The sequence below is a fragment of the Halichondria panicea genome, chromosome 17 (genome assembly GCF_963675165.1).
Source record: "Halichondria panicea chromosome 17, odHalPani1.1, whole genome shotgun sequence".
Taxonomy (NCBI): Eukaryota; Metazoa; Porifera; class Demospongiae; order Suberitida; family Halichondriidae; genus Halichondria; species Halichondria panicea.
Genome location: NC_087393.1, coordinates 2224736 through 2251317, shown reverse-complemented (window position 1 = coordinate 2251317; position 26582 = coordinate 2224736). Strand labels below are relative to the sequence as shown.

The 26582-nt window shown below is 41.8% G+C and overlaps 2 protein-coding genes and 1 long non-coding RNA gene across 7 annotated transcripts in view; 2 read left to right on the top strand and 1 right to left on the bottom strand.

The window, feature by feature from the left end:
* Positions 1-26582, top strand: part of LOC135351075 (complement receptor type 1-like) — a 61502-nt gene that overhangs the window by 33567 nt on the left and 1353 nt on the right. For all 3 annotated transcript variants that reach the window (XM_064549983.1, XM_064549984.1, XM_064549985.1), the window contains 37 exons: positions 277-378; positions 598-641; positions 704-888; positions 1053-1165; positions 1897-1976; positions 2157-2418; positions 3804-3903; positions 5501-5541; positions 5748-5891; positions 6001-6213; positions 7141-7293; positions 7539-7748; positions 8006-8185; positions 8507-8722; positions 8906-9118; positions 10019-10228; positions 10410-10616; positions 10814-11020; positions 11430-11639; positions 18627-18833; positions 19048-19257; positions 19508-19714; positions 20108-20317; positions 20551-20757; positions 20972-21181; positions 21432-21638; positions 21833-22048; positions 22283-22489; positions 22700-22909; positions 23144-23350; positions 23563-23772; positions 24012-24218; positions 24434-24643; positions 24877-25083; positions 25296-25505; positions 25746-25952; positions 26168-26377. In XM_064549983.1, coding sequence (XP_064406053.1) covers positions 277-378; positions 598-641; positions 704-888; positions 1053-1165; positions 1897-1976; positions 2157-2418; positions 3804-3903; positions 5501-5541; positions 5748-5891; positions 6001-6213; positions 7141-7293; positions 7539-7748; positions 8006-8185; positions 8507-8722; positions 8906-9118; positions 10019-10228; positions 10410-10616; positions 10814-11020; positions 11430-11639; positions 18627-18833; positions 19048-19257; positions 19508-19714; positions 20108-20317; positions 20551-20757; positions 20972-21181; positions 21432-21638; positions 21833-22048; positions 22283-22489; positions 22700-22909; positions 23144-23350; positions 23563-23772; positions 24012-24218; positions 24434-24643; positions 24877-25083; positions 25296-25505; positions 25746-25952; positions 26168-26377 — 6849 coding nt within the window. The remainder of the gene's footprint in view (positions 1-276; positions 379-597; positions 642-703; positions 889-1052; positions 1166-1896; positions 1977-2156; positions 2419-3803; positions 3904-5500; positions 5542-5747; positions 5892-6000; positions 6214-7140; positions 7294-7538; positions 7749-8005; positions 8186-8506; positions 8723-8905; positions 9119-10018; positions 10229-10409; positions 10617-10813; positions 11021-11429; positions 11640-18626; positions 18834-19047; positions 19258-19507; positions 19715-20107; positions 20318-20550; positions 20758-20971; positions 21182-21431; positions 21639-21832; positions 22049-22282; positions 22490-22699; positions 22910-23143; positions 23351-23562; positions 23773-24011; positions 24219-24433; positions 24644-24876; positions 25084-25295; positions 25506-25745; positions 25953-26167; positions 26378-26582) is intronic.
* On the bottom strand, positions 704-10600 carry LOC135351094 (uncharacterized). Of its 3 annotated transcripts, XR_010399381.1 has the most exons (6): positions 10486-10600; positions 7113-10436; positions 5780-6235; positions 2138-2520; positions 1018-1162; positions 704-902 (listed from the first exon to the last, which is right to left on the bottom strand). It is a non-coding gene; the product is annotated as an uncharacterized LOC135351094 (long non-coding RNA). The 3 variants fall into 3 exon arrangements; XR_010399382.1 differs by lacking the exons at positions 7113-10436; positions 10486-10600 and adding an exon at positions 6620-7106 and having other exon boundaries at positions 2138-2535; XR_010399380.1 differs by lacking the exons at positions 7113-10436; positions 10486-10600 and adding an exon at positions 6620-7106.
* Positions 12760-17878, top strand: LOC135351086 (piggyBac transposable element-derived protein 4-like). The gene is made up of 2 exons (XM_064550012.1): positions 12760-12954; positions 15924-17878. The coding sequence occupies exons 1-2, from the start codon at positions 12816-12818 to the stop codon at positions 17489-17491; spliced, it is 1707 nt and encodes a 568-aa protein (XP_064406082.1). The 5' UTR covers positions 12760-12815; the 3' UTR covers positions 17492-17878.

Below are 26582 nucleotides of genomic sequence, written 5' to 3'. Positions count from 1 at the left end.
ACCTCAATTAAAATCACGCTGTAATGATATACACTGCATGCATGCAGGTTCAAGAATCTCCCCACTAACATTTTCCAGTGCATGACATTCATTCAATGTAGTACGTACATCGATCCCATGTGCATGAAAATGATGTATGTCTAGCTTAGTATAGCAGTAATTTAATGGTCCTTTCACACTGATGTACGATGTGACACTGTATATACACGTACTCTTCATCATGCGTATGTATGCTTGATTCTTTGCTCACTATATAAGAATGCACTTTAACTGCAGGTACTATTGAGGTAATCCTGAGGACCAGTGACAGGGGAAGGTTTCCTGGGTTCGAGGCCACTGTGGTGTGTGTGAGCACTGACTTACTAGCAATGACTGGCAGTAAGTGAAGAGTTATTATACCGAGTGAAACTTGCATACACTAACATCCTTCATTATATGAGTCCCATATAATCATTATTATAAGGAGAAAGGAGGAATCCATGACCATTGTACATGTATAGCTAAATGAATATATTAATTGAATATCAGACTCTGTACAAAAGGCTATTAATCAATTTTTCAAATATCACTTGTTATTATAATTATGTATATCTGTAGATGGTAACAGTGGAGGACAAAGTTCAAATCCACGACAATTTATTGTAAGTTGGCTGCTCCAGAGATAGCAATAACATATCACTGTGAATCGTGTATATATGCCCAGAATGCCAGAGTTAGGCGTCAAGTGGAGTATGTTAAGCGAATGAAGAGAAGCACTCTCAGTTTGGAGGATGCCACAACCCTGGCCTGTAGCGTGGATGAGGTTAATGTTCCTTTTAATGGTGGCATCACGTACGTCAACAGAGTGGTCACTATTCTTGACATGATGAACATGGCAGTCATACGCAGGTGAAAAATCTAACCTAAAGGGTCAATAATACGTATTTCTGAAGCATTCATATATCAAACATTAATGAATGTAGCTATAACTATAATATTATTGATCAGTATTGCTATTGAGAACATGCAACCACATACATTAATATAATGAATGCTCCAATGCTCCAAAAAAGATTGCCATCTCCCATCAACAAGCTAGTAGTCATGGATACCAACGGTACCCAGCTGGAATTCATTCGTGACGCTCCGCTGACTAACGATTCTGTCACAATCTTCAATGGACCTGGTTAGTGGTAGTAAAGTCGGTATACTGTATATAGAATATTTTGCGGGTGAAAAACCTTTGCGAATGAGCCAAATCAGCAGAAAATTTGACCCTTTGTGATCTAACTATTGCGTTCTGGCAAGGATCGTGTGTATTTACTAGTAAGAACTTAGGTTTTGCGGATTTATTGTTGCAAATTGATCAACCATCGCAAAAAGTTCACAAATGTTTGATGCTTGCAAAATATTCTGTAGTACGATAGTACGATAGTAGTGCCACCTGATCTGCAGATAATTGACTGATTACTAATATTGGCAAATAGAAGCCATTGTGAAAGGGGATCTTAAGGCACTTAATTGTTTCCCAGGATGTATCTAATTTTTAACTGAGGGTCATTACTCAAATTACATGAGGTGTTTACTCAACATTGACTTTCACTATGAAGAATTGTGGCACTACTATGACATAATTATTTTGAGGGTGCATGCCTATTAGGCCAGCATAATTATACCGTATAGCGGGTATATTTCGAGGGTATATAAATTTTCGCAGAAATGCCTTTAGAAAGGTTTTTGCAGATTTAATTATCGTGGAAAATAGCGCCCTTTTTGCAGCATGCATGCATGCAATATTAAATTCGCGGTTCATGCCTATTCCGCGAAAACCACGAACATTTATACCCTCGAAATATACCCGCTATACGGTGATCACATCTACCAACCCCTAGAGTACTATTCCTTCAATTGATGCAGGTCCATTAACTAGAGCTGGAGTGCTTGTCTTCTTCACATCATTTACTACCATTCCAGAGTTGGGAAATACACCACCCGAGGTAGCCATCATACTTAATTTTTGTTTGAAACAATTATGCCTCTATCTCAAATGCTTTGTCGCCCCACCATTACGTACTGGCAAGAACTGTACCTTAATACAGTATCGATAAGCATTTCCATCATAATTGTAATGTAAGTGTAAGTGCATTTTCTAACAAACCTTGCATGCATGCTGACAGGCTGTAATCCCTGCTACGCGCGAGGCAGATGTCACTAGTATCCTCCTGGCTGCACATTCGAGGCTGGCACTTGAGGGTAATGGTGAGGCCCTAACCCTCGATGAGTTGGAACCACCCCCCATTGACTTGGACGGCCTCGGAATAGAGGGCGATGATATTGGAGATAATGTTACCACAGGAAATCCTCGGTTTGCAAGACATACTCTTGAAAGATCTCATCGAATAAGACGTTTTACTGAGAACATACAGCCTGTGCAATGCGGTGAGTGAAGTAACCTTATCCTGCATGTGGACTCGCCTGTTCTCAATTTCCTTATATAATGAAAGCACCGCGGGTGCTGATGCCTTGGTGGAGGTGTCAATGCTACATAACATAAAGCTACTATTTATAGCAATAGCTTTTATATACACATTTATAAAACATTTTTATAAATTTTGCTGCATGCAGAACAGAGAAACTCAACCCAGTGGGTAATGATCGACTATGATTGTTGTTAAAAACGATCGAAAGTCTAGCCTGCTAGTGGCTTAATACTCGGTTTAATAGACTTGCTTGGCCAGTCCATCCTAAGGATTAGGACTGCATGGTCAACTGCCAATCATCGAGTTGTTCTAGTGGAATTTTAATTAGTTGTATGACATCATCGTGTGGTTTGTGTGGTTAACTAAAGTTGCGTAACTATGAAGTGAATGTGGGTTATGTCCCGTGGTTTATCTAACACAACATAAGACCCAGCCCAACTACAACGAATTATGTGGGCGAAATATGTCACATAACATTGCTTCTGCACTGTGATTGGTCATTACTGATTTCGGTAATGAAAACAACTCGTTGATTGGCAGTTGACCAGTCCCAATCCCTAGATTGGACTGGTCAGCGAGTCTAGCTGCTTGTAGTAGCAGAGCCTTGCAGCTAGCTACCAATAGCTAGCATTCTAGTGCATAGCTAACTACTAAGACTTAGTAATTAGCTATGCAATTGCCATTGCAGCCTTTTCAGAAGAGTGCGTAGTGTCCATGGAGTGTTGCTATACTCTACTTGTCTAAGTAGAGTATAGCAACACTCCATGGACACTGCAGTCTAAGTAGAGTATAGCAACACTCCATGGACACTGCAGTCTAAGTAGAGTATAGCAACACTCCATGGACACTACGCACTCTTTTGAAAAGGCTGCAATGGCATTTCAAGTAAGAAAAAGTAGGCATAGGCCTAACTCGAGAACAAAGTACTATTTTGCAAATCCACGAATTAAAATCCAAGAAAACATTACTAGAAGCCTATAGAAACTCTTACTTAAAATTCATTGATCCTTGAGCAGCTGTAGCAGTCTACACAGAGACACAGACACACACTACCATATATACCTCGCTTGCGCATGCGCACCAAGGGCTTATAAAGGAAGAGAGGGCAATGCAACTCCACTACATGTACATGTATCAATATCAGTACACGTAGCTAGCAGAATTCAAACATGGGCGGATGCATACGGATGAACGTGTGAATTTGCATGAGTGCATTTCATACACAATCATGCATGCTCTTTTATTGTTGCATGCCCTCTCTTCTTTTATATGCCCTTGGTATTAAGTATTGCAGCATTCTAATCTATATCCTGTGCCAATAACTGTATTATTTTTTTACTACAGACTATACTAACAATGCTATTGGGCTTGCTGTATTGAATCAGATGTCAAACAACCCCGTCTTGATCACTATTATAGACGTAATATTCAACTGCACAGAGAGGCAAGTATGTAGTATATAAGTTTACTAGCATTGCTTGTATCTATGTACGTACGTATATGTGCTCATGACAATAATCTGGCTGAAAAATAGTCATAATGTGAAAACTTGCTAAGGGTTGGCACCGGCAAACAGGAACAAACAAAAAAGGCAAACACCAAACAAAACACTTTTAACGGTCATAAAGAACAGCTCTAATTCTGCTTTGCACTTCCCATTCTAAAATTGCTTCACCCTGCATTCTGTCTAGATTTTACTCAGCTTGTGTCAGTTAGCTCTAGCTCTATAGCTGTGTAATTGGGCTAAAACGGCCAGGAATCAGTACTTCTGGTGAAATTTATTGGGTTCAAGTGATCACTGTTCGGACTGGAAGCGACCTGGCCTATCCAAGTTTTCGTTGGTTAATTGTTTTACATGGCCATCTGTTAGAGTGTGTATAATTAGTTTGTTTTTGTTCGTTTACACGACGTTTACAGGGGCGGATCGTGGAAAAATGAAAGGGAGGGGCTAGTAGAAAGGGGAAAAGCCCTGTACGAGGGTGGCTTGTTTCTTTGTGAGGGTTGTAAAGTGCTGAGTCAGCAATATTCCAGCTATAAGTGCTAATATATAGCGCCTATAGCTATAAGCGCTATTATATTAGAAAACAAAAAAAGACGTGAACAAAGAAACAAGTGTAGCTCCGCTTTGCATGCAGGGTTGCCTGATTCTGGGAATTGATCCACTCTGTACTGCACTCTATCTAGATTGTACTCAGCTTGTGTTAGTTAACTCTAGCTGTGTAGTTTGGCAAAAACGCGGATCAGTACGTTCTGGCGCAAATCAAATTATTCGGTAGTTTTTTTCAAATGATCACTGCTCGGACTGGAAGCGACTTGGCCTATCCAAGTTTTCGCTGGAGAGTAGTCCCATGGCCACCTGTTAGTGTGTCTAATTAATCTTGTTTTGTTTGTGCATTACACGCCCTTTTACCGGACGCACTTTGATGTCTGCCGGAGTTCGGCGACTTACTCTAGCATGCAGTTGCAAACATTGCGCAGAGAGCAATAGTTGACCTATGCACTTTAAATTAGTATGTTTTGTTGAAGTAGATCTATAAGCTATAGTCTATAGCTAGCCTAGATACTTTATACTCTTAGTAGCTAGACCTGGCTGTTGTCTAGCATCTCTCAAGCTAGTCAGTGAGTCTACAGATGCATGCCGTAAGTAGCAAGGTTGGTGGCAAAATTGTTGTAATCTCAGATTAGCAGGTAATTTTTTCAAAAGGGGGGCTTTAGCCTCTCAAAACCACCCCCTGGATCAGCCCCTGGTTTATCTAACGCACTTTGATGTCTGATGGTTTAGGCGGAGTTTAGCGACTTACTCTACTAGGTACAAATCCCTCTATGTTCGGTGAAATGTGCAATTTTCACAATATACAATCATCAGAACATTATGGATTATAATGTGTTCACGAAAAAGGAAATAAACTAGTCAGATTCCAAATCAGGGCTTATATGTATGCATGTGCTAAATACCTACAAACGCACTGCCAATCCATATGTCAAACCTACTGGTTTTACTAGTTTCTGCTTCTGTATATCATGCTTCTGTTGATCCTCAGGGAGCAGCCAGGAAGAATTCAAGAGATTATTGAAAGCGTTGGTAAGAGTCTTTTATCTGAGTACGTATACATATACCATGCACAAAAGATGATATGAGAGTTTATCGGATTACTGCTTTCCTATTTGCTGTGGCTGTATTTTTAATTAATTCATCACATGAAACTTCTGCAGTAATTGACGTTAACTATACATAGCTGAACACTATACAGTATACGTGAGTTTTATTTAGATTCTTCCCCTCCCCAGCCATTGACTTTCAATTCACCCAAGATGAGTACCTGGTGAGAGAGGATGTGGGGAATGTAACAGTTTGTCTGGAAATAGCCACTGAGGGGTTTTTACCCAGAGATGTGGTTGTGAGTCTGGTCACAGTAGACGGAAATGCTACAGGTATGGAATGAAAAATTTGTACGCTGTGCAACATGGATTTAAAAACATAAATTTAATCTCTCGGTTTATAAGATTATACGTGTATACAGTACAATTATTTTTCTTCCAGAACCAGAAGACTATAGTTTTGTGAATACCACCTCAATGTTTTTCAATGCCACTGCTCAAGGCGGGCCAGGATCTCTGATGTGTATCCAGATAGAAGTCTTTAATGACAATCTGATTGAGTTTGACGAGATGTTCATTGTGACAGCTGACTCACCTGATCCCAATGTTAACACAACCTTTATCATGGCCACTGTCATCATCTTGGACGAGGACGGTGAGAAATAAAACAGATCTACCTATAGCCAATAGAAGGGTCACCGTTAGTACCGTATTCTAATTTATCGGACAGCAAAAAATGATTATTTTGGGAAATTGTCTGGGTATAATTGGAATAGAGCCTGAATGCAAACTGTCCGGAATAATTAAAACAAGCATGCAGATACATGCGAGCTAATAGAACAGTGACTGTGCGATAGGCCCTGATAAATCATGCTTTTTTCACCCTATTCCTTATAATTCTTGAATGTGCCTATTATTCTCCTAAAAAATCCGATTATTCCCGCATAAAAATTCTGATTGTTCCCAAAAATGTGACATAAAGATAACCAGCACTCAACTGACACAAGACATAATTCTTAGTGTATCTTGCTAACTTAAATTGATCCATACATAATATTCACCTTCAGCCATTTTTTGCCATGAGAAACGTCGTTAATGCAAAACTTAATGTAATGATCTTTACCAAAAATGGACATTGTTGCCCTTAGACACCTATTATGCTAAAATTATTCTGAGCATAATTTATCAGGGCCTACTGTGCGACTGAATAGTTGGACTATAGCTAATCCTCAAAGCTATATCTAACTGCAGCACTCTTACTGGCCAGCTATAAAGCTACGTTGCTTGGAATGTAACTCAACTTTTCAAGGTATTATCCGGATATGTAATATAAGCACCGGATTGTATTAGAACAATAAAAATTGCTCAGAAGAGTGTCCGGGATAATTAAAAGTGTCCGATAAATTAGAAGATATATACGGTATAACATAGGAGTGAGTTAATATCAGCTTACTTACATAAACTGGCAGGCAGTTGAATGTTTGTTCATATAGTACAATAATAGTCCTGTGTGGCTTGGTTGCATGGGTACGTATATGTATTGCAATGCATAACCCCTTCTGTGGTGGTTTTGTTTATGCAGTAATGTTCCAGATCACTAATTCGCCAGGCTCATTCACAGTCACTGAGACTGCTAGTACGCTCGCTGAATCCATTGTTGTGTCACTGCTTGTGGGAACTCTACCCTTTCCAGTGGAGATTGTCCTTAATGACATTGGAACAGCTAAAATCAGTGGTAAGATTATCTCCAGGCTATACGTACATGTATTTAACATACTCTAAACATAACATCAAATCAATGAGCTTTTATCGCTTTGCACGGCAGCGATCAATCATAAGTATACTTTAAATGAGGAAATGGGAGAGATTGGGGAGAAAATGGGGAAGAGAGGAGAGAGTGATACTTGAAATACATGAACGAAGTATCCTTGTCTGTAAATGTGAGTATGCACTTTTATCATGGGCCATCACTTTTATTAGATGGAGATTTTACTGCTTCGCTCATCCTAACATTTGATACTGGTTCTGGTCCTGGCATCTCCTCTTCTGCTCAAGTAACCATTCTGCGGGACCTACTGGTGGAGGAGGAGAATGAGACTCTGATATTGCAGCTGACCACAATGCCTCTGGCTCGTTTGGCATTCCCTGTGGGAGAAGACTTAGTAGAGGGAACTATTATGGATGTCGATGGTAATGAACAAAAGTGTGTATATTGTACCTTGGTTCACAACAATGCTATAAATTACAATCCTGGCATGAAAACAAATAACTTCACAAACATGTAAGTATAGCTACACCATCTTAACAATCCAATCTGCTAAAATTTGAACGTCAATCGTTTATGTCTGTACCAGTGTTACTAGGTTATGAACTATATAATTATACTGTAACAGTATTTTTTTGTAAGGACATTATTTTCTCTTTTGAATGATTTCTTTTTTATATAGTACCTGTTTTCCTGTTGACTGAGACCAACTTTACAGTGGATGAGAATGATACAATTGTGCAGCTGTCTGTTGAGCTAGTCCAATCAACTCTCACGTTTCCAATTCACGTGCTTGTTCAAGATGGAACACAGATGGCAAATTTGCTTGGAATTTTCGTTCCAGTCAACAGACTTGCTACCAGTAAGCATAATAGGAATTAATACTGAATGACTATTTAAGGTGATACTCCTGTATACGTGTATCACTGTTGTTGTTAAAACATGTGCAGCCATTGTGTTTTTGCAGGTTATTTTTGTATTCGCAATACGTCTCTGATTGCATGTATTGCTCACAACTGTATACTAGATTGTGCGACTGTAGATAAGTACGTACCTCCATAAATTGATTTACCAGACGTAGATCTTGCAGTTTGAAAACTGTACACAGCACACGCAAATGTTTTGATTAAACTAAATATACGTATGTGTATAGCATAGCTTTATCATTCTCACATAATTATAGTTGGGGAAGACTACTTGAGCTTTGGAACCACATTGACCTTTGAGGCTGGTTCTGGACCAGGCACCAAGTTCTTTGTAAATGTCTCTATACTTCAAGATGTACCCATTGAGATTGATGAGGTAATTATTGTGGTTGCTTCTATACTCTCAACTCGAGGAGAGTTTTCATCTGGGGGAGACACTGATGTCACAACTATCACTATTATTGACAATGAGGGTGAGCATTACGTGTCCACAGTAGAGTTTTTACTAGCAGAGTTTTTACTAGCATAAAAAATATGTTGAGAGTGTGCATGATCGCTATATAGTTGTCTCATGCACTGACTTGTATGATTTTTGAAGCAACAGTTTTCTTAATTATCATTTAAGCTAATGCTTGTATGTATGACTTTGCTTTCAGCTGAAACGGTGGTATGTCCCGAACTCTCTGAGCCTGAAAACGGAACAATCACATATTCCATTAACCAACCACCCCCTTTCCCGCTTGGCACTGAGGCTAAGTACACTTGCAACCTTGGCCTGGGACTGGAACGAGGTGATGTTCTGAGGGTGTGTCTCGGCGATGTAGTCAACACTGTAGGACAGTGGAATGGTGCTGAACCTCACTGCAATGGTAGGTGTAGACTACGTAGGACTATATATGGAAGATGGTTTCGATTGCTATCCTCATACCATAAAAGCTCATTGTGGTCACACATTAAAGGACTGTGTATTTATACGTAAACTTAGAAGATATCAGTCTTATAATATTATAAGAAATAGCAGGAAAAACTCATAAACGTAGCTTGTAGAAGTCTAGTTCAACCGCGCGCTGTGTGTCTCCTACCGCACGCGGACATCAGGAACAACCGCGCGCGCGCTTAATGTGTTTACCGCGAGTGTTTAGAATTAAGCGTGTGCGGTTAACAAAACATCCGCGCGCTTAGAATTGAAGCGCGCAAGGTTCATTGTGGCGGTAGGCGGAGGCGGAGGCTTCTCGGCCACCGTACGATTCAGTACCCCACAAGAAACTACTATTTATGCTTGGCTCATAAGTATAACTGGCGACCTATGGTTCTGGTATCTAACTTTTCTATCTCTACTGTGGATCCAAACCTGCTACAAGAATAACTCGCCTCGAAACAATCGTAAAACAGCGGGAAATTTCGTGAGGTGAAAACTTTCGCGTTTTTCGAGGGCAGACAGTTGATGTGAAAATTAAAACAGAGATACACTCTCACGCACCGGTATTTCACATGCAAAGCTATTGGTGGGTGTGGTTTCCTGAAATTAAATCGCGAATATTAGAACCCACGGAAATTTCTGCTGAGCCAAATAGCAAAAATTTGCACCCGCAAAATTTCCCGCTATACGGTATCAATGATGTGTGCATGTCATACTATATACCTGCATGTGCCTGTAGATAATTATGTCATGCCATAAAAATTATCTGTATGCATGTATACTTATTATTCGGCTATTATGACAATCATTTCGTACTCTCCATCTATAATTCGGATCTATTTGTGCACAGCTATAAGATGCCCAGCACTAGAAGCCCCGGACAATGGAATTGTTGAATACAGTATACGGGAAGTTTTAATAGATACGTTCAGTTTTGGGGCGGAGGCAAACTTTAGCTGCTCATTTGGGTTTGCTCTCATTGGTGAACCAGTCAGTGTGTGTGTTGGCAATGGCAGCAGCTCCATGGGAGTGTTTGATACAGAGGCTCCAGTGTGCAAACGTAAGACAGTAAAGGATATATATGTAATTATCAAGTTCTGATCGCTAATTATACATTAATATAGGCAATGCATACACAGTTCCAAATCCAAATCACTATAGCCCCCATTTGTCAAAACATCTTCCACGCCACTATATACTATATACACTGCATGCATGAATGACCTTAATTCTACATGCAGCTATTACCTGTGAGACTCTGCCAGCACCTGAGAATGGAACGGTGTCCTATAGCACAGATAGTAACATTATGGATACCTTTAGTTTTGAAACGGAGGCTTATTTCAGCTGTGACGTAGGGTTCTCTCTGGTTGGTAGCGAGACAAGGACTTGTGGCGATGGCACTATGACAGTGGGAGAATTCAATGGAACAACACCAGCTTGTGAAGGTATTATAACTATGTTCACAATACCCGACCGAAGATCTAGTTGCATATATCAAAGACGTAGTTTTCATGTATACCATGCTGTAAGTTTTTCTTCAATACATGCAGGTCACGTTGATAACAATCACTAGCCCCCCCTTAGTCAAAACATCTTTCTACGCGACTGTATTACTGCATTGTGTCCTTAATTCTACATGCAGCTATTACCTGTGAGACTCTGCCAGCACCTGAGAATGGAACGGTGTCCTACAGTACAAATAATAACACTATGGGTACCTTTAGTTTTGGAACGGAGGCTTATTTCAGCTGTGACGTAGGGTTCTCTCCAGTTGGTAGTGAGACAAGGTCTTGCGGTGATGGGAATATGACAGTGGGAGAATTCAATGGAACAGCATCAGCTTGTGAAGGTATTATGTTCTACTGCCGTATAGCGTGTAATTTTCGTAGGGCAAAATATTCGTCGTTTTTGTGGTTGGAGGTCTGACCACGAATATTTTACCCATGAATGAAGCGACCTTGCCTACCTTTACCTGCAGTGCAAGCTCCAACCACGAAAATATTACCCACGAAATGTCTTAATATTGCTGAAGCACGAAAATTTTGTCCCCCGAAAATTACCCGCTATACACAATACGTGACCGAAGATCTATTGCATATGTACACGAGCATATCAAAGGCATCGTTTTTTGTACGGTGCTGTAAGACTTTTCTTATACAGTCATGTTGGTAATAAAATCACTAGCCTCTTTTTGTCAAAACATCTTCCTACGCCACAGACTGTATACACTGCATACATGTACCTAATTCTACATGCAGCTATTACCTGTGAGACTCTGCCAGCACCTGAAAATGGAATGGTGTCCTACAGCACAAACAATAACGCTACGGGTACCTTTAGTTTTGGAACGGAGGCTTATTTCAGCTGTGACGTAGGATTCTTTCTGATTGGTGATAAGACAATTAGGACTTGTGTTGGTGGGAATATGACAGTGGGAAAATTCAATGGAACAACACCAGCTTGTGAAGGTAGTATAATTATGTTCCACAATACCTGATCAAAGATCTAGCTGAATTAATTGCATGTACATACATATACACAATCAATTAAGTCAAAGACGTAATTTTCATGTACGGTGCTATAAGTTTTTCTTCAATACATGCAGGTCATGTTCATAGCAAATCACTAGCCCCCTTTGTCAAAACATCTTTCTACACCACTGTTTTACACTGTATATCTCTTTCCTTGGCAATCTGTTGTAGAAATTACAACAATGGGTAAGGAATCGTTATGATGAATTAGATGAAGTTGTATGTGAGCTCCTCCCTGACAAACAAACTGTAGTCTAGGTAACCGCCTTATCAGTCAAGTAGGCTAAAAATCTGTGTCCTTTGATGTAAGCTTTGATGTCTCTTTGTGCATATGTAGTTATAAAAAAAAAAAAAAAAAAAAAAGAAACCTTTGACTAGCTAGGAAGAGTAGCAGCAGTAGGCAGCAGTAGTAGTAGCAGTGCAAGCAGGACTAGACTAGATTAAAAAGTTGGTGGAAAGAATAACTGACCGTTTGGACGTCACCTGGCTGCCAGACTTTCATCTGGACTCTTCCCCCTGAGTAGCTGGCCTTTCTCTAAGCCACAAAACTGAGCAAGAAGCTGAAGAAGCAGCTAGACAGAGACATGTACCTAGCCTTGAGAATTGGGAGGCGTGGCTCAACTAGTTAGCCCAGCCCAGAGGAATTGTTACCGTGGGTACTGAACAACCGTAGAAGTAGGGCTACCCCTGGCTTTACTGAATTAACTAGCTGTGTCTGCTGTCTAGTTGGACCAGATTTAGCTAGATAATGGGGTAGAGAATAGTTGAGCGGTGCTGTGTGTAGCTTGAACTGTACTGGCTGGCAAGAATCTAGTAAGCACCCTATGCACTGATAACTCGTCAGAATGGAGGGTATGTTCTAGGGATCTGGACAGCTGTACATCCAAAGGAGCCAGGGAGTGCCAATCATCTTCTCCCAGTCTCTGACACGCTAAACAAAAGGAGCTAGAACTGGGAGTCCCAGCTAGAATTGCTAGCCGGATCTAGACTAATAGAATGACTTGGAGGCGTGGTGAGGCCGGATCCACACTAATTGATCGACCTAAAGACGCTCCTGTTCCAGATTTCACGAATGGCAAGGAAAGGGTTATTTTTCAAAACTTTTGAATCCAAATGGAGCTGATTGGACTCCTTGACACTGTCAGCGAGCTTGAGCACACTGTCAGAGAGCTTGAGGAGGACCAGGAAGTCTGTTATGACCATGACGAGCCCAGTGATGACGATTTTGAGACAGATCTGGAGAGTGATTCAGGTTTGTGTCATTGCACCATTAAATAGTGGTTGGGGAGGCAGCATTGTGATGCCCTAACGATATGTGGCCTCTTTTTGGCGGAGGCGTCATGTGCATGCCTTTTGTGGCTCCTCCTACATTGTGTGAGCCTCTTTTTGGCGTCGCCTTGACTGCAGTACTGTACTGTACCCTAACCCCCAGTTGTTAATGATATTCATAGCACCACACGCGTGCATTACGCCCACATATTGATATTCATGGTTGTTGTGGTTTGTTGGGCTCCTCCCACGAGCCTTTGATGTGGACGAGCCTTTTCCTCTGCTGTACTGTACCTATGTGCCCTAACCCCCCCCAGTAGTTAATTATATTCATAGCACCACTAGCGTGCGGTACGCCCACATAATGACATTCATGGTTGTTGTGGTTTGTTGGGCTCCTCCCACGAGCCTTTGATGTGGACGAGCCTTTTCCTCTGCTGTACTGTACCTATGTGCCCTAACCCCCCCCCCCCCCCCAGTAGTTAATGATATTCATAGCACCACTAGCGTGTGGTACGCCCACATAATGACATTCATGGTTGTTGTGGTTTGTTGGGCTCCTCCCACGAGCCTTTGATGGGGACGAGCCTTTTCCTCTGCTGTACTGTACCTATGTGCCCTAACCCCCCCCCCAGTAGTTAATGATATTCATAGCACCACTAGTGTGTGGTACGCCCACGTAATGACATTCATGGTTGTTGTGGTTTGTTGGGCTCCTCCCACGAGCCTTTGATGTGGACGAGCCTTTTCCTCTGCTGTACTGTACCTATGTGCCCTAACCCCCCCCCCCAGTAGTTAATGATATTCATAGCACCACTAGCGTGCGGTACGCCCACGTAATGACATTCATGGTTGTTGTGGTTTGTTGGGCTCCTCCCACGAGCCTTTGATGGGGACGAGCCTTTTCCTCTGCTGTACTGTACCTATGTGCCCTAACCCCCCCCCCCCCCAGTAGTTAATGATATTCATAGCACCACTAGCGTGTGGTACGCCCACATAATGACATTCATGGTTGTTGTGGTTTGTTGGGCTCCTCCCACGAGCCTTTGATGGGGACGAGCCTTTTCCTCTGCTGTACTGTACCTATGTGCCCTAACCCCCCCCCCCAGTAGTTAATGATATTCATAGCACCACTAGTGTGTGGTACGCCCACGTAATGACATTCATGGTTGTTGTGGTTTGTTGGGCTCCTCCCACGAGCCTTTGATGTGGACGAGCCTTTTCCTCTGCTGTACTGTACCTATGTGCCCTAACCCCCCCCCCCCCCAGTAGTTAATGATATTCATAGCACCACTAGCGTGCGGTACGCCCACGTAATGACATTCATGGTTGTTGTGGTTTGTTGGGCTCCTCCCACGAGCCTTTGATGGGGACGAGCCTTTTCCTCTGCTGTACTGTACCTATGTGCCCTAACCCCCCCCCCCCAGTAGTTAATGATATTCATAGCACCACTAGCGTGTGGTACGCCCACATAATGACATTCATGGTTGTTGTGGTTTGTTACGAGCCTTTGATGGGGACGAGCCTTTTCCTCTGCTGTACTGTACCTATGTGCCCTAACCCCCCCCCCCCCAGTAGTTAATGATATTCATAGCACCACTAGCGTGTGGTACGCCCACATAATGACATTCATGGTTGTTGTGGTTTGTTACGAGCCTTTGATGGGGACGAGCCTTTTCCTCTGCTGTACTGTACCTATGTGCCCTAACCCCCCCCCCAGTAGTTAATGATATTCATAGCACCACTAGCGTGCGGTACGCCCACGTAATGACATTCATGGTTGTTGTGGTTTGTTGGGCTCCTCCCACGAGCCTTTGATGTGGACGAGCCTTTTCCTCTGCTGTACTGTACCTATGTGCCCTAACCCCCCCCCCCAGTAGTTAATGATATTCATAGCACCACTAGCGTGCGGTACGCCCACATAATGACATTCATGGTTGTTGTGGTTTGTTGGGCTCCTCCCACGAGCCTTTGATGTGGACGAGCCTTTTCCTCTGCTGTACTGTACCTATGTGCCCTAAACCCCCCCCCCCAGTAGTTAATGATATTCATAGCACCACTAGCGTGTGGTACGCCCACGTAATGACATTCATGGTTGTTGTGGTTTGTTGGGCTCCTCCCACGAGCCTTTGATGTGGACGAGCCTTTCCTCTGCTGTACTGTACCTATGTGCCCTAACCCCCCCCCCCCAGTAGTTAATGATATTCATAGCACCACTAGCGTGCGGTACGCCCACATAATGACATTCATGGTTGTTGTGGTTTGTTGGGCTCCTCCCACGAGCCTTTGATGTGGACGAGCCTTTTCCTCTGCTGTACTGTACCTATGTGCCCTAACCCCCCCCCCCCCCCCAGTAGTTAATGATATTCATAGCACCACTAGCGTGCGGTACGCCCGCATAATGACATTCATGGTTGTTGTGGTTTGTTGGGCTCCTCCCACGAGCCTTTGATGTGGACGAGCCTTTTCCTCTGCTGTACTGTACCTATGTGCCCTAAACCCCCCCAGTAGTTAATGATATTCATAGCACCACTAGCGTGCGGTACGCCCACATAATGACATTCATGGTTGTTGTGGTTTGTTGGGATCCTCCCACGAGCCTTTGATGGGGACGAGCCTTTTCCTCTGCTGTACTGTACCTATGCGCCCTAACCCCCCCCCCCCCAGTAGTTAATGATATTCATAGCACCACTAGCGTGTGGTACGCCCACTAATGACATTCATGGTTGTTGTGGTTTGTTGGGCTCCTCCCACGAGCCTTTGATGTGGACGAGCCTTTTCCTCTGCTGTACTGTACCTATGCGCCCTAACCCCCCCCCAGTAGTTAATGATATTCATAGCACCACTAGCGTGTGGTACGCCCACATAATGACATTCATAGCCTGTCCCCCACCTGCACTGGCGAGCACTCTTGTGGTACTCTAATGATATTCATGCTTTGTTTCCGTGCAGATGCTGCAGTGGAGGATGATGACGAAATGGTCGATGGCATGGCTCCGACTCCCAAACGGAGGAAGCTGGCGAGGGACAATGGACTCCAAAAAGCTAAGTCCACAGGAAGATACCCCGTCTTTGGCGGTGTGGTCGGTCCTGTCGATCAACTTGATCCGTCTGTAACTCCATGCCTAGATTTTGTTAAGTTACTTTGGCCCGATAGTTTGTGTGAGTACATAGCCGAACAGACCAACCTGTACGCTAGGCAGTGTGGTGCTAAGGGTTGGTCAGCTACAAACAGTGCCGAATTGTGGGTGTTTTTGGGGATTGTACTAGAGATGGGCATTCATAGGCTCCCTGAAATTACGGACTACTGGTCCAAGGATCCCCTTTTAGGTGTACAATGTGTGAGCAATGTAATGTCGCTCAAAAGGTTCCAAAGTTTATGGCGGTATCTGCACTGTGAGGACAATACGTCCATCACTGATGCACGTAAGGTAACTAGCAAGCTAAAAACTGTTTTAGAGACTCTTAAAGCCAACTACTTCATGAGGTATAATCCCAGTCAGGAGCTTTCCGTTGATGAGATGATGATAAAGTACAAGGGTCGTAAAAGCGGGAAAATTCATATGCCCAAGAAGCCTGTTAAACTGGGGTTCAAGGTATGGTGCTGCTCATGTTCATGCTGTGGGTATCTCTGTGTGTTTGATGTATACAGTGGTAAGCTCACCGATTCCTCTGGGAAAAAGATAGCTGTGAAAGGGCTTGTGAAAAATGTAGTCCATCGTTTACTCACTCCTTTTTATGGTCATCAGCATGTTGTGTACATGGACAACTTTTACACGTCCGGTCCATTGATAGAAGAGTTGGCTAAGCAAAATGTGTTTACTGTCGGCACAATTTTGAAGAATGCTGCTGGTTTCCCAGCAAGTCTTAAGGATGTGGTACTCGACAAAGGTGACTATACGTCCATGACTGTTGGTGATATTTCTTACTCTATGTTTAACGACCGTAGAGTTGTGTCCTTTGCAACAAATGTGTTCCCTGACCATATGCCCCACACTGTAATGCGAATGCACAAAGACGGTACCCTACGCTCTCAGAGTGTCCCCCCCTGTCTCCCTGCATATAACATGTACATGGGAGGAGTTGACAATACAGGGCGTATGAGGAAAACCTATGGGTACGATAGAAAGTGTCGGCGGTATTGGTTCAGGATTTTCTTTCAATTCCTTGACGTTAGTGTGAATAATGCATACATTCTATACAGGCACAACTGTGTCAGGGTGGGTTCAAAGGCCATGCCTTTGAAAGGGTTTCGATTGGAACTAATTCATAGTCTATTGGGTGTGCCACGTACTCGTAGCAGTGCCTCAGGTCTGGCCAGTCTAAATATCGTTTTCCCCCCATCACAGGGCGCACGTGTGAGTGCAAATAGTGTCGGAGTGTCTCGTGGGCGCTGTCAAGTGTGTGTTCGGGAGAAGATCCCTAGCAGAGAGCAGCAACACACTGCAATGGCATGTCCCCACTGTCGCATAAGAATATGCAAAGGACACTCTGTTATCGGACACACATGTGCTAGCTAATGTGCTGTGTGACTGATTTTTGTTAGATGGTACTCTCCTGGTCTAAATTGGCCTTGGAGAGGGGAGGAAAGGGGTATTATTTCAATGATTAATAAAATTGTGATAAAGAATTCAGTTGTATATGAGAGGCCCTAACCCACTCTGTTGTAAATTCTGTTGTAATTATCTCTTTCCTTGGCAATCTGTTGTAGAAATTACAACAATGGGTAAGGAATCGTTATGATGAATTAGATGAAGTTGTATGTGAGCTCCTCCCTGACAAACAAACTGTAGTCTAGGTAACCGCCTTATCAGTCAAGTAGGCTAAAAATCTGTGTCCTTTGATGTAAGCTTTGATGTCTCTTTGTGCATATGTAGTTATAAAAAAAAAAAAAAAAAAAAAAGAAACCTTTGACTAGCTAGGAAGAGTAGCAGCAGTAGGCAGCAGTAGTAGTAGCAGTGCAAGCAGGACTAGACTAGATTAAAAAGTTGGTGGAAAGAATAACTGACCGTTTGGACGTCACCTGGCTGCCAGACTTTCATCTGGACTCTTCCCCCTGAGTAGCTGGCCTTTCTCTAAGCCACAAAACTGAGCAAGAAGCTGAAGAAGCAGCTAGACAGAGACATGTACCTAGCCTTGAGAATTGGGAGGCGTGGCTCAACTAGTTAGCCCAGCCCAGAGGAATTGTTACCGTGGGTACTGAACAACCGTAGAAGTAGGGCTACCCCTGGCTTTACTGAATTAACTAGCTGTGTCTGCTGTCTAGTTGGACCAGATTTAGCTAGATAATGGGGTAGAGAATAGTTGAGCGGTGCTGTGTGTAGCTTGAACTGTACTGGCTGGCAAGAATCTAGTAAGCACCCTATGCACTGATAACTCGTCAGAATGGAGGGTATGTTCTAGGGATCTGGACAGCTGTACATCCAAAGGAGCCAGGGAGTGCCAATCATCTTCTCCCAGTCTCTGACACGCTAAACAAAAGGAGCTAGAACTGGGAGTCCCAGCTAGAATTGCTAGCCGGATCTAGACTAATAGAATGACTTGGAGGCGTGGTGAGGCCGGATCCACACTAATTGATCGACCTAAAGACGCTCCTGTTCCAGATTTCACGAATGGCAAGGAAAGGGATATGTATGTCCTTAATTCTACATGCAGCTATTACCTGTGAGACTCTGCCAGCAACTGAGAATGGAACGGTGTCCTACAGCACAAATAATAACACTATGGGTACCTTTAGTTTTGGAACGGAGGCTTACTTTAGCTGTGACGTAGGATTTTCTCTGGTTGGTAGTGAGACAAGGTCTTGCGGTGATGGGAATATGACAGTGGGAGAATTCAATGGAACAGCACCAGCTTGTGAAGGTATTATATTCACAATACGTGACCGAAGATCTATTGCATATAATTATACACGAGCAAGTCAAAGGCATCGTTTTTTTGTATGGTGCTGTAAAACTTTTCTTTTAAATGTTATACAGTCATGTCGATAACAAAATCAGTAGCCTCTTTTTGTCAAAACGTCTTCCTACGCCACAGACTGTATACACTGCATGCATGTACCTAATTCTACATGCAGCTATTACTTGTGAGACTCTGCCAGCACCTGAAAATGGAATGGTGTCCTACAGCACAAACAATAACGCTACGGGTACCTTTAGTTTTGGAACAGAGGCTTATTTCAGCTGTGACGTAGGATTCTTTCTGATTGGTGATGAGACAATTAGGACTTGTGTTGGTGGGAATATGACAGTGGGAAAATTCAATGGAACAACACCAGCTTGTGAAGGTAGTAGAAGGTAGTATAATTATGTTCCACAATACCTGATCAAAGATCTAGCTGAATTAATTGCATGTACATATACATAATTATACACAATCAATTAAGTCAAAGACGTAATTTTCATGTACGGTGCTGTAAGTTTTTCTTCAATACATGCAGGTCATGTTCATAACAAATCACTAGCCCCCCTTTGTCAAAACATCTTTCTACACCACTGTATTACACTGTATATGTATGTCCTTAATTCTACATGCAGCTATTACCTGTGAGACTCTGCCAGCACCTGAGAATGGAATGGTGTCCTACAGTACAAATAATAACACTATGGGTACCTTTAGTTTTGGAACGGAGGCTTATTTCAGCTGTGACGTAGGGTTCTCTCCAGTTGGTAGTGAGACAAGGTCTTGCGGTGATGGGAATATGACAGTGGGAGAATTCAATGGAACAGCATCAGCTTGTGAAGGTATTATGTTCTACTGCCGTATAGCGTGTAATTTTCGTAGGGCAAAATATTCGTCGTTTTTGTGGTTGGAGGTCTGACCACGAATATTTTACCCATGAATGAAGCGACCTTGCCTACCTTTACCTGCAGTGCAAGCTCCAACCACGAAAATATTACCCACGAAATGTCTTAATATTGCTGAAGCACGAAAATTTTGTCCCCCGAAAATTACCCGCTATACACAATACGTGACCGAAGATCTATTGCATATGTACACGAGCATATCAAAGGCATCGTTTTTTGTACGGTGCTGTAAGACTTTTCTTATACAGTCATGTTGGTAATAAAATCACTAGCCTCTTCCTACGCCACAGACTGTATACACTGCATACATGTACCTAATTCTACATGCAGCTATTACCTGTGAGACTCTGCCAGCACCTGAAAATGGAATGGTGTCCTACAGCACAAACAATAACGCTACGGGTACCTTTAGTTTTGGAACGGAGGCTTATTTCAGCTGTGACGTAGGATTCTTTCTGATTGGTGATAAGAGAATTAGGACTTGTGTTGGTGGGAATATGACAGTGGGAAAATTCAATGGAACAACACCTGCTTGTGAAGGTAGTATAATTATGTTCCACAATACCTGATCAAAGATCTAGCTGAATTAATTGCATGTACATACATATACACAATCAATTAAGTCAAAGACGTAATTTTCATGTACGGTGCTATAAGTTTTTCTTCAATACATGCAGGTCATGTTCATAACAAATCACTAGCCCCCTTTGTCAAAACATCTTTCTACACCACTGTTTTACACTGTATATGTATGTCCTTAATTCTACATGCAGCTATTACCTGTGAGACTCTGCCAGCAACTGAGAATGGAACGGTGTCCTACAGCACAAATAATAACACTATGGGTACCTTTAGTTTTGGAACGGAGGCTTACTTTAGCTGTGACGTAGGATTTTCTCTGGTTGGTAGTGAGACAAGGTCTTGCGGTGATGGGAATATGACAGTGGGAGAATTTAATGGAACAGCACCAGCTTGTGAAGGTATTATATTCACAATATGTGACCGAAGATCTATTGCATATAATTATACACGAGCAAGTCAAAGGCATCGTTTTTTTGTATGGTGCTGTAAAACTTTTCTTTTAAATGTTATACAGTCATGTCGATAACAAAATCAGTAGCCTCTTTTTGTCAAAACGTCTTCCTACGCCACAGACTGTATACACTGCATGCATGTACCTAATTCTACATGCAGCTATTACTTGTGAGACTCTGCCAGCACCTGAAAATGGAATGGTGTCCTACAGCACAAACAATAACGCTACGAGTACCTTTAGTTTTGGAACGGAGGCTTATTTCAGCTGTGACGTAGGATTCTTTCTGATTGGTGATGAGACAATTAGGACTTGTGTTGGTGGGAATATGACAGTGGGAAAATTCAATGGAACAACACCAGCTTGTGAAGGTAGTAGAAGGTAGTATAATTATGTTCCGCAATACCTGATCAAAGATCTAGCTGAATTAATTGCGTGTACATATACATAATTATACACAATCAATTAAGTCAAAGACGTAATTTTCATGTACGGTGCTGTAAGTTTTTCTTCAATACATGCAGGTCATGTTCATAACAAATCACTAGCCCCCCTTTGTCAAAACATCTTTCTACACCACTGTATTACACTGTATATGTATGTCCTTAATTTTACATGCAGCTATTACCTGTGAGACTCTGCCAGCACCTGAGAATGGAATGGTGTCCTACAGTACAAATAATAACACTATGGGTACCTTTAGTTTTGGAACGGAGGCTTATTTCAGCTGTGACGTAGGATTCTCTCCGGTTGGTAGTGAGACAAGGTCTTGCGGTGATGGGAATATGACAGTGGGAGAATTTAATGGAACAGCACCAGCTTGTGAAGGTATTATATTCCACAATACGTGACCGAAGATCTATTGCATATATACACAAGCAAGTCAAAGGCATCGTTTTTTGTACGGTGCTGTATAAGACTTTTCGTTTAAATGTTATACAGTCATGTCGATAACAAAATCAGTAGCCTCTATTTGTCAAAACATCTTCCTACGCCATGCATGTACCTAATTCTACATGCAGCTATTACCTGTGAGACTCTGCCAGCACCTGAAAATGGAATGGTGTCCTACAGCACAAACAATAACGCTACGGGTACCTTTAGTTTTGGAACAGAGGCTTATTTCAGCTGTGACGTAGGATTCTTTCTGATTCTGATTGGTGATGAGACAATTAGGACTTGTGTTGGTGGGAATATGACAGTGGGAAAATTCAATGGAACAACACCAGCTTGTGAAGGTAGTATAATTATGTTCCACAATACCTGATCAAAGATCTAGCTGAATTAATTGCATGTACATACATATACACAATCAATTAAGTCAAAGACGTAATTTTTATGTACGGTGCTGTAAGTTTTTCTGCAATACATGCAGGTCATGTTCATAGTAAATAACTAGCCCCCCTTTGTCAAAACATCTTTCTACACCACTGTATTACACTGTATATGTATGTCCTTAATTCTACATGCAGCTATTACCTGTGAGACTCTGCCAGCACCTGAGAATGGAATGGTGTCCTACAGTACAAATAATAACACTATGGGTACCTTTAGTTTTGGAACAGAGGCTTACTTCAGCTGTGACGTAGAATTCTCTCTGGTTGGTAGTGAGACAAGGTCTTGTGGTGATGGAAACATGACAGTGGGAGAATTCAATGGAACAGCACCAGCTTGTGAAGGTATTATATTCCACAATACCTGATCAAAGATCTATTGCATATATACACGAGCAAGTCAAAGGCATCGTTTTTTGTACGGTACTGTAAGACTTTTCTTTTAAATGTTATACAGTCATGTTGGTAATAAAATCACCAGCCTCTTTTTGTCAAAACATCTTCCTACGCCACAGACTGTATACACTGCATGCATGTACCTAATTCTACATGCAGCTATTACCTGTGAGACTCTGCCAGCACCTGAAAATGGAATGGTGTCCTACAGCACAAACAATAACGCTACGGGTACCTTTAGTTTTGGAACGGAGGCTTATTTCAGCTGTGACGTAGGATTCTTTCTGATTGGTGATGAGACAATTAGGACTTGTGTTGATGGGAATATGACAGTGGGAAAATTCAATGGAACAACACCAGCTTGTGAAGGTAGTATAATTATGTTCCACAATACCTGATCAAAGATCTAGCTGAATTAATTGCATGTATATACATATACACAATCAATTAAGTCAAAGACGTAATTTTTATGTACGGTGCTGTAAGTTTTTCTTCAATACATGCAGGTCATGTTTATAACAAATCACTAGCCCCCCTTTGTTAAAACATCTTTCTACACCACTGAATTACACTGTATATGTATGTCCTTAATTCTACATGCAGCTATTACCTGTGAGACTCTGCCAGCACCTGAGAATGGAACGGTGTCCTACAGTACAAATAATAACACTATGGGTACCTTTAGTTTTGGAATAGAGGCTTATTTCAGCTGTGACGTAGGATTCTCTCTGGTTGGTAGTGAGACAAGGTCTTGCGGTGATGGGAATATGACAGTGGGAGAATTCAATGGAACAGCACCAGCTTGTGAAGGTATTATATTCTAACAATACGTGACCGAAGATCTATTGCATATATACACGAGCAAGTCAAAGGCATCGGTTTTTGTACGGTGCTGTAAGACTTTTCTTTTAAATGTTATACAGTCATGGTTGGTAATAAAATCACTAGCCTCTTTTTGTCAAAACATCTTCCTACGCCACAGACTGTATACACTGCATGCATGTACCTAATTCTACATGCAGCTATTACTTGTGAGACTCTGCCAGCACCTGAAAATGGAATGGTGTCCTACAGCACAAACAATAACGCTACGGGTACCTTTAGTTTTGGAACAGAGGCTTATTTCAGCTGTGACGCAGGATTCTTTCTGATTGGTGATGAGACAATTAGGACTTGTGTTGGTGGGAATATGACAGTGGGAAAATTCAATGGAACATCACCAGCTTGTGAAGGTAGTATAATTGTGTTCCACAATACCTGATCAAAGATCTAGCTGAATTAATTGCATGTACAATACATAATTATACACAATCAATTAAGTCAAAGACGTAATTTTCATGTACGGTGCTGTAAGTTTTTCTTCAATACATGCAGGTCATGTTCATAACAAATCACTAGCCCCCCTTTGTCAAAACATCTTTCTACACCACTGTATTACACTGTATATGTATGTCCTTAATTCTACATGCAGCTATTACCTGTGAGACTCTGCCAGCACCTGAGAATGGAATGGTGTCCTACAGTACAAATAATAACACTATGGGTACCTTTAGTTTTGGAACAGAGGCTTACTTCAGCTGTGACGTAGGATTCTCTCTGGTTGGTAGTGAGACAAGGTCTTGCGGTGATGGGAATATGACAGTGAGAGAATTCAATGGAACAGCACCAGCTTGTGAAGGTATTATATTCACAATACGTGACCGAAGATCTATTGCATATAATTATACACGAGCAAGTCAAAGGCATCGTTTTTTGTACGGTGCTGTATAAGACTTTTCTTTTAAATGTTATACAGTCATGTCGATAACAAAATCACTAGCCTCTTTTTGTCAAAACATCTTCCTACGCCACAGACTGTATACACTGCATGCATGTACCTAATTCTACATGCAGCTATTACTTGTGAGACTCTGCCAGCACCTGAAAATGGAATGGTGTCCTACAGCACAAACAATAACGCTACGGGTACCTTTAGTTTTGGAACAGAGGCTTATTTCAGCTGTGACGTAGGATTCTTTCTGATTGGTGATGAGACAATTAGGACTTGTGTTGATGGGAATATGACAATGGGAAAATTCAATGGAACAACACCTGCTTGTGAAGGTAGTATAATTATGTTCCACAATACCTGATCAAAGATCTAGCTGAATTAATTGCATGTACATACATATACACAATCAATTAAGTCAAAGACGTAATTTTCATGTACGGTGCTGTAAGTTTTCTTCAATACATGCAGGTCATGTTCATAACAAATCACTAGCCCCCCTTTGTCAAAACATCTTTCTACACCACTGTATTACACTGAATATGTATGTCCTTAATTCTACATGCAGCTATTACCTGTGAGACTCTGCCAGCACCTGAGAATGGAATGGTGTCCTACAGTACAAATAATAACACTATGGGTACCTTTAGTTTTGGAACGGAGGCTTACTTCAGCTGTGACGTAGGATTCTCTCTGGTTGGTAGTGAGACAAGGTCTTGTGGTGATGGGAATATGACAGTGGGAGAATTCAATGGAACAGCACCAACTTGTGAAGGTATTATATTCCACAATACCTGATCAAAGATCTATTGCATATAATACACGAGCAAGTCAAAGGCATCGGTTTTTGTACGGTGCTGTAAGACTTTTCTTTTAAATGTTATACAGTCATGGTTGGTAATAAAATCACTAGCCTCTTTTTGTCAAAACATCTTCCTACGCCACAGACTGTATACACTGCATGCATGTACCTAATTCTACATGCAGCTATTACCTGTGAGACTCTGCCAGCACCTGAAAATGGAATGGTGTCCTACAGCACAAACAATAACGCTACGGGTACCTTTAGTTTTGGAACAGAGGCTTATTTCAGCTGTGACGTAGGATTCTTTCTGATTGGTGATGAGACAATTAGGACTTGTGTTGGTGGGAATATGACAGTGGGAAAATTCAATGGAACATCACCAGCTTGTGAAGGTAGTGTAATTGTGTTCCACAATACCTGATCAAAGATCTAGCTGAATTAATTGCATGTACATATACATAATTATACACAATCAATTAAGTCAAAGACGTAATTTTCATGTACGGTGCTGTAAGTTTTTCTTCAATACATGCAGGTCATGTTCATAACAAATCACTAGCCCCCCTTTGTCAAAACATCTTTCTACACCACTGTATTACACTGTATATGTATGTCCTTAATTCTACATGCAGCTATTACCTGTGAGACTCTGCCAGCACCTGAGAATGGAATGGTGTCCTACAGTACAAATAATAACACTATGGGTACCTTTAGTTTTGGAACAGAGGCTTACTTCAGCTGTGACGTAGGATTCTCTCTGGTTGGTAGTGAGACAAGGTCTTGCGGTGATGGGAATATGACAGTGAGAGAATTCAATGGAACAGCACCAGCTTGTGAAGGTATTATATTCACAATACGTGACCGAAGATCTATTGCATATAATTATACACGAGCAAGTCAAAGGCATCGTTTTTTGTACGGTGCTGTATAAGACTTTTCTTTTAAATGTTATACAGTCATGTCGATAGCAAAATCACTAGCCTCTTTTTGTCAAAACATCTTCCTACGCCACAGACTGTATACACTGCATGCATGTACCTAATTCTACATGCAGCTATTACTTGTGAGACTCTGCCAGCACCTGAAAATGGAATGGTGTCCTACAGCACAAACAATAACGCTACGGGTACCTTTAGTTTTGGAACAGAGGCTTATTTCAGCTGTGACGTAGGATTCTTTCTGATTGGTGATGAGACAATTAGGACTTGTGTTGATGGGAATATGACAATGGGAAAATTCAATGGAACAACACCTGCTTGTGAAGGTAGTATAATTATGTTCCACAATACCTGATCAAAGATCTAGCTGAATTAATTGCATGTACATACATATACACAATCAATTAAGTCAAAGACGTAATTTTCATGTACGGTGCTGTAAGTTTTCTTCAATACATGCAGGTCATGTTCATAACAAATCACTAGCCCCCCTTTGTCAAAACATCTTTCTACACCACTGTATTACACTGA